This window comes from Lactuca saligna, chromosome 6 (genome assembly GCF_052625555.1).
Source record: "Lactuca saligna cultivar CGN05327 chromosome 6, ASM5262555v1, whole genome shotgun sequence".
Classification (NCBI taxonomy): domain Eukaryota; kingdom Viridiplantae; phylum Streptophyta; class Magnoliopsida; order Asterales; family Asteraceae; genus Lactuca; species Lactuca saligna.
Genome location: NC_136422.1, coordinates 23,910,095 through 23,918,236, shown reverse-complemented (window position 1 = coordinate 23,918,236; position 8,142 = coordinate 23,910,095). Strand labels below are relative to the sequence as shown.

The following is an 8,142-nucleotide window of genomic DNA, read 5'->3' as shown; positions in this document are numbered from 1 at the left end:
TCTGGCCAACAACACTCACACAACGCATCTCGGGTTCACAACAACACATATCCATATTTTTGCTCGGAAAATGAATACAATCACCCACCTCATGGTGGTGTATAGCGACGACAGCAATTCAGAGTGGCGGGCAGCAACAACGGTTCACATCGGAGGCGGTGGCGTTCCTTGGTAAAGCAGCAGCCATGCTAGATGATCCTGGCGGCCCACAGATTCAACCTCAACGTGAGGCCCTTCATCTCTGCCGGTTGAAGAAGGAGAAGGAGAAGGACAATGGACGTCCGGTGGTCACTATCATCGTCTGCTGATCGAAAACGGGAGTGAACGGTGGTGGTGGCGGCTGGAGGGAGGTCACATGTGGAAGGTGGCGGCCACAACATATTATTAGGGTTAGGGTTTGAACGAGGGTAGTGACGGTTATATACCTGGCTCTCATAAACTTCTCCCCATAATGACACTTTTATTCCCTCATTCTCCTTTTATTTCAATATAAATCCTTAATTTACCATTTAAACCCCTCCTTCTGAAAATCCTTACAAATCAAGTCTGAAATATTTACCAAACAGCCCCTGCTTGACAAATTCTTTTCAACATAGGTACATAATTTACCCTTTTAGCCCCAGCCATCCAAAACCCTTTCATATTAAGTCCAAATGATACCAAACACCCCCTGACTTCTAAAATCCTTTGCAAAATAAATCCCAAAATTACACTTGAACCCCCGAAGATTATTGTCATTTGGCTTCCCGAAACCAACACCCCGCTAATTATTATTTGATTTTGGGCTATAATAATATAAAATAATAATAATAATTACATCTTGGGGTTCCAGATTTATTATTTGATAAACAAGATGTTACATTATGTATCCTGGTATATAGGATGTTGTTATGTTGTAGTGATATTTTAGATTTGTATCTTGGTTTATAGGATGTTGCTATGTGGTAGTGATCTGTAGATCTATCTGTTTGCCTGTTGACTGGTTATATGTTTATCTGTTGCATATGTCGACATAATATGGTATTGGGTTGAGGCTTTACTGCTATATGCGTGAGCCAACATATCGGGGGTAATCCATCCTGATGGTTGTGGACCCGAGGATATGCCAGTCTGATGATTGATTGGGCTTATTACATATTGGCATTTCAGTCCGATGATGGATTGGGCCGAGCATAATCCATCCTGATGGTTGTGGACCCCATGGTATTCCAGTCTGATGATTGATTGGACCTAGCATGCATGATTGTATATGTTATGGTTGTGTGTGGTATTTAGGGGAACTTACTAAGTTTTGGTTTATTTTTCTTAGTTTTATGTTTCAGGTACTTCATATGATTCAGTGGAAAGCTAAGGCGTGATCGTGAACATCCTTTCTGTCGCACCCTCAAACCAAGATGGCGGAAACATTCGGGGGTGGAGGACGTCATGTACAGTATCATAACAATGCACAATAGTAAACACAAGAAACAACATCCATTGCATTAATAAAATATTTAATACATGTGTGTTCTTTGTATAGTAGTATGACACCAAAAATTTAAAGCAAAATAAAAGACGAGTCTGAACATGCTCCGGCTTCTCAAAAACCTATGCTCGTGTACCTTTCTTACTGGTTCCCTGAGAATACAAGTTATTTTGAAAGAGAGTATCAACATTTAAGTTGGTGAGTTCATAAGTATTTTAGTGTCAAGAGTTTGCATTTGTTCCATGAAAATGTTTATATTTGTCTAGTGAAAATTTTTGTATATTTCCTAGAAAATCCTATATCTTTTGCTCACATGAAAAGTAGTCTTCTACCCAAGACCAAAACGTTTGTATGTTTTGTTCTCTTGAAAATAGTGTAAAATGTATGCTTGTACTTGAAATAGTGTCAAATATATGTTTTCCATATTTGTAAACCATCTTTACTAGAAAAATAGTATGCATTTCTCATGTGAGAAATCACTGTAAGTACGTAATGGAAAATGAAGATTTATAGTGGTTTTGTATGAAATACACTACTGATGCATTAACTACTTTGAAAACCAAAATGGTTAATTAAGGTTATAACCATGCTTGATTGACTAGTGTTAAACACGATGTTTTTCAGGCGTCGAAAAAGTTATGACATTTGTCACTCGTAGACCTGCCGGTCCAACTGTAGCTAACAGCCAAGGTGCGAGATTGTCAGTCCCGTATAGATCTATACCAAATTCACGCTCTCCCTCCAGGAGACTCTGGTTATAAAAATGTGACATAGCAAGAATATTGTTATGTCCTGAAATAGTATCATCACATTTTAGTTATCTTGTTCTTGTTATAGTATGTAAGTTCCTTCTTGTTCTTTGTAAATGAATAGAATACTTTGCAATAAATGGTTATAGTATGTATGTATTAACTCTTGTATGTTTCTTTGTTCTAGAAAATAGTATGTATTGATCCTCTAAACTATACCTATTATAGTTTACTAGTATGTTTGTTTGAATTGTAACTGATTTGGAGAAAAGAATCATTTGCTCAACATAAGCAACTGAGTTAAGTATGTTCTTGGAAAATGGGGTTTAATATTCATGTATATATTTAGCAAGTATAACTATGATTTAGCCGACAATCGGACTAGTGATCCTACCCTAAGCCCACAACCAAACAAGGAACAGGAGTTACGGTATTTAGCAATAGTCCTAAGTCCGTTATAGCATACTTATACATAAATATATAAATGAATATGATTTTGATATAAATAGAATTCTAAAAAATAGATTTTAAAAGAGTTTTCTAAAATGATATTTGGTAGTTTTTAAGCATAAGAAATCTTTTTGTTTGTATCCATATGTAAATGATTAATACAAATATATTGTGTTCTACTTGTATTGTCCCCCTAAAAGCATTTTAAAAAGAGTAAATTGTAGGGGTATGAACTCACCTTATGTGAGTGGTTCGCTTTGTAAGGTTCGATATATGATTGTTTCCACAAGCTAGCTCCCGGGACAAAACCAAGTCCTAAATAACAATTCACACGATATATTGGCATGAAATTAGCGAATATAACCTCAAAGGTGTTAAGGAAACAACCTAGGATGTAAGGATTACTTATAAAAGAAGTGTTAGAAGCGAAATCAAGTAACTGCTTGGAGTTCACGGTTGGCCTTCGGTGTTTACGGTCGCACACGGTTCATGGACACTTGAAGATTCAAGTGTTTTCGGCTGTAAACCCAGAAATGAAGGGTGATTGATCGATGAAGGGAAGAACGCTAGATGTTCTTAATAAGATCCGAAGATGAAACAAATGATCTTTGGGTGATGGTTGAAAGAAAACTAGGGGTTTTCGGTTGAAGATCTTGAGAGAAAAGCTTGAGTTTTCGGCTATAAGTGCAGAAGTGAGGAATATTCCGGTCAAATATATATATATATATATATATATATATATATATATAGGGTAGAATTTTCGGTCCGAAGGAGTTCACGGCCGCAAACCGCAGGTTTACGGTCAGAAGCGAGTTCACAACCGAGAACGAGGTTCTCAGTTGCGAGACATTTATGGTTATGAGGGGGTTTACAGTTTGGCTGAACGATTCCAAATGATTTCCCTCCAAAACATATAACAACAATGAATACAAGGTTTATACACCTATAACTCATTAATCTATCTATATTAAGACAATTAAAGAAATAAGTTTGACCTTTATTTCATATGTTTGACTTTCATTGACTAAGATTGACTTTTACAATATTGAAATTACCGGTTGTTACACTTTCGATTTTATGATTTTGGATTTTGGGATACTCTGATTTGTGATTATTACTTTTTAGAACAATGTTTCGTAAACAATTACGATTTTTGGTTGGACTTTAAGAATAAAAATTTTACCTTGATTTTTAGGATATTACAATGGGCATGGGCGCCCTGCGTCCATATATGACAAAATAGTCATGCCTGAATAAACAGAGGTGCCCCCGCCCTCAGCGAAAATCAATAACTTTTCAGTTTTTCAGCAAATTACGATAAATGTTTTTTGTTTCGACCCCTTCCTTCTACTTTCTTATGGATTATAAAACCCCACTTAACGAATGGAAAACCATAATTAGAACTCGGATGTTATAGATAAATTTTTTGGGAAGTTCTCCTAATGGGTATCCTAAAGTAGACAATATTTTGGTGTTTATGTGGGGGAATGTTACAAATAGTATCAAGTTTATGGCACAACTCGATGTGTTCGATACGTCAAACCTCATTAGGGGTGAAAGGGTTGCTCCTCTGATCCTACGTTAACCAGAAAGAGGAACGAAATATTCCACATAAGGTGTGTGGATACCTTTCCTATCAAGACGTTTTTTTAAACTGTGAGGGTCATGTATCCCATGAGAACTTTTCCATTAAGTGTGCATGGATGGGAGACCTCTTGGTAAGTTATCTTGTGCGGAATCCAACGACGAACAATATTTTGGTATGTGTGTCTAGCTACCTGAGGATGTTACAAATGACAAGTTCATTGTGGGCCATCCAGAGGTGCAACTCACCTTTTTTTTAAAAATACATAAACGAGTATTTAACACCTTAATTTTAAATAATTAACCGATATACGTGAGTTTTAAGTTTATGGTTCTTAAGTTTTAAGGTGTGTATGAGAGAATTAAAAGTTTTTTTTATTGATATGTACTTATATTAGAGAAGTACCAAACATTATATGGTGATGAGGTTTTGTTAATTGTCAACCATACTTGTAGACTTTTTTCCTGTAAAGATCATGTGTTACATTTTATGTGCATGAAAGAAACAAACAAATACATTACATATTAAACATGAGCATGTGTTAGTTGCATGGATGCACTATATGGAAAGAAAGTAAGTCATCCTACCTTTTGGTAAATTTCAACAAGAAGTCCATGCAATTTGTGTATCGGTTACATTTACTTCTGATTTAGTCTTTCTAACCTCCTTCTAGCATGAGGTCATATCTTGATATCTCTATTCCATACTTTGGTCTCCATATTAAACACCTTTTCCATAATTAATATCCATATTTATTCTAGCATTATAATCATATATGGACATTTTTCTTGCATCTACAATTAATGATTGAAACTCTTAAAACATGAAAAAATATTGAACAAAAAATTCCATCAATATTAAAAAGATGAAATCTTTTCTGCATCATTTGATCCCAATTCTTTTATAAATAACCCAAGATTTGGGCTTCAAAAAAATACATGAGAACCCAGTTGAAAATACAATTTATAGCAAAAAATCCAAACTATATTAACAATTTCTATATAATATATCATCCAATAAACCACATGAATAAAAACATCTATAACATAAACAGTTTACAAGATTCTAATATTCCGGCTGGCAACACAGTCTCTTCAACCGAACACTTTCCTAAAATTAAAAAAACAAAAAAACATTTTATAAAAATCAATGACATTTCACTTTTCAAACTCCAACACGTTGACGTATTTAGTCAAAGTCAAACTTCTTACCTCAGAATCATCATGCTCATATCGGATCAAGAAAATGCATCTGCAGCCTCTTATATCATGCAACTTCCTTTGAATATTCATCACTTGAGCATCATAATATCTTGCTTGATCTGTTTTCTCCTGATAATAATACAAAATTAATGATTTTTAAAACTTATAAAATAATATTATATAGAGAGAGAAGAAGAGAGAGATTACTAACTTGGAAACAAAGAACAGTGTCTCCAGTCATGACTTTATGGCATTCTGAATGCTCAATGGGAACAGATCTTTCACGAACATTTTTAACATGAATCCATTCGTCTTCTTCTATCCCAAATCCAACATATCTTACAAGAACTTCCTGTAAAAAATTAATTATACAAAGGGTAAAATAGTCTTTTCGATTTTGATCAGGACCAAATCTACAACCAAAGTAGCTGAAAAGGACTATATCCGAAATTTTGAAAAGGTTCGGACTTCATCCAAAGAAAATGACAAACTTGAGAGTTGAAACCACAGGGACCATTTTTGCAATTTTGTCTAATATGTAACAAATAAAGTTACAATAATCATATTTGTAGTGAATTATATAAAAAAAAAAATAAAGTGTTTTTCTATAATTATTATTACAGAAATGTAAGTACGTTGCTATTATGGGTAAAACATAAAGTATATTATCTATAAACAAACCCTATTTGACTTCCGATTTTTATAAATATATATTATATTAATGAAATTGTGAGAAGGAAAAATATATAAACTTACAGGTCCACTTGAGATAAATCTATGTGTGATAAATACTTCCACATCATACCTTCAAATCACAAAAATACATCAAGAACATATCAATATATTTTTTTTTGAATAGATTTCTTTTTACATAATTAAAAAAAAAAAAAAAAAAAAAAAAAAAAAAAAAAAAAAAAAAAATCTTGATACATGTAAAAGCTTACCATGCATTATCTGATGATTTTGCCTCGAATTCCAACTTTGAAAGATCTACAATTTTTTCTCCTGTATAAATTAGTTGCATTTTAATATTATATATTAAAGTTTCAAAATGTTACATATGCATACTAATATAAAAATGTTACAAGCATTTATTTTGATAATTTGAATCTTTATATATAAAAAAAAAAAAAAAAAAAAAAATCACCTTTAGACATATCAGAATCACCTTCTTGGACAGCTGGCAATTTATTTGTATTTTTTGACATGAGACATTGCTGCTTTTCAATAAACCAACTTTGGATCTAACAAATGTAAATAAGATTATAATGCAAAATAAGTGAACAAAGAACCAAAAATGTAGTTTTTTTTTTTTTTTTTTTAATAATAATATTAAGAAGTATGAAAAAAGGGGATGTACATCAGTCCACTTTAAGATAGGTTTTCCAGCTCTCCCTGAAGATCGACTAATCATATAAGAAAAAGAGTTTCAATTATTGTTAATGATTAAATAATTGTTATTGAGAATTCACTAATGAACTGAAGAGATTTGTGAAACTTTAGAATCATAACTCACTTGAATCTTCTTGCTAATATCTTAAAGACATCAGGATTTAGAGGATTTTCCCCTGATTCTTTTATTACTTTCTCCATTTTCTCCATCTGTGAAGTTAAGAATTCATCAAATGAATTGATATAAACATACAACTTAAAGCTTATAAGGTGTTTAAATTCAAGAATGTAGTCAATAAAACGTCTGTAAGATCAAAATTGATGATTACACTATACACAAGAACATCAATGTATACATTCCCTCTTTTGGTGCTACAGTAAAATTACTTCCTAGGGTTTCATAATCGCAATCACAAGCTTCGACAAGAACACACACAATTCAAGCATGGTGTCTTAAAATTTGACATCTTTATGAAAGCCAAGATTCCCGGATGAACAACCCGACAAATTAGCGATAACTGCTCTTTAAATAAACGATAATACCAATACATCGAATGTGAAATATAGAATTCACTAAAATGCGAAAACCCCTTATGAAAAAGCAACGCACCCGGATGAAGAGAATGATTAAGATTCAAGACATACATTTTTCTTCGAAATTTCAAACATCTTATATAATCATCGAAGAATAACATTCAAACGAAGAGTTTGAACAGCTTTAACGGGATTATACTCAAGAAATTACAGCCACATATGAAGAAAGAAAGACAGTAATAGAGATAAGTGTGTGATGACTGGCCTCGGATGTTGTGAACCCAGAGTAAACCTTCTTTTCTCCTCTAGAACGAAGACGATGATCCATCTGCTAAGGGGTTTTCGAATTTGATATTCCAAAAACCTGTAAAGATTTTAAGAAATTTTGTTGATTAGAGGGAAAGAAACTCTCAGTCAGACTGCTGACTGCTGAAAACGGCTGGGAACTGGGAGAAGAGGAAAGTATTTTACTAATCATTTATTTGTGCATATGTTTTATTTGATTTACATCTTTAAATTTGATTTTTTTAATTGATTTATGTAAATGTTGTTTTAATACATTAATTCTTAAATTTGTGTAATAAAATAAGTTTATACTTTATATTAAGTTTATGTCCTTATTAAAAATATTTAAACCAATAGAACATTTTTTTTAACAGCTAAATATATCGAAAAACTAGCAAAGATGCTAAAATATTACAATGTACAAGCATAAGTATAAGTACAAAAACACCAATCATTCCAATTTTTATGAAAAATAAGATT

At 32.8% G+C, this 8,142-nt stretch overlaps 1 protein-coding gene across 1 annotated transcript; it reads right to left on the bottom strand.

The window, feature by feature from the left end:
• Positions 1–5,211: 5,211 nt before the first annotated feature.
• Positions 5,212–7,854, bottom strand: LOC144999888 (protein SAWADEE HOMEODOMAIN HOMOLOG 1-like). The gene is made up of 9 exons (XM_078959045.1): positions 7,643–7,854; positions 6,968–7,053; positions 6,812–6,857; positions 6,599–6,695; positions 6,396–6,456; positions 6,208–6,256; positions 5,663–5,803; positions 5,461–5,580; positions 5,212–5,359 (listed from the first exon to the last, which is right to left on the bottom strand). The coding sequence occupies exons 1-9, from the start codon at positions 7,703–7,705 to the stop codon at positions 5,315–5,317; spliced, it is 708 nt and encodes a 235-aa protein (XP_078815171.1). The 5' UTR covers positions 7,706–7,854; the 3' UTR covers positions 5,212–5,314.
• Positions 7,855–8,142: the final 288 nt, after the last annotated feature.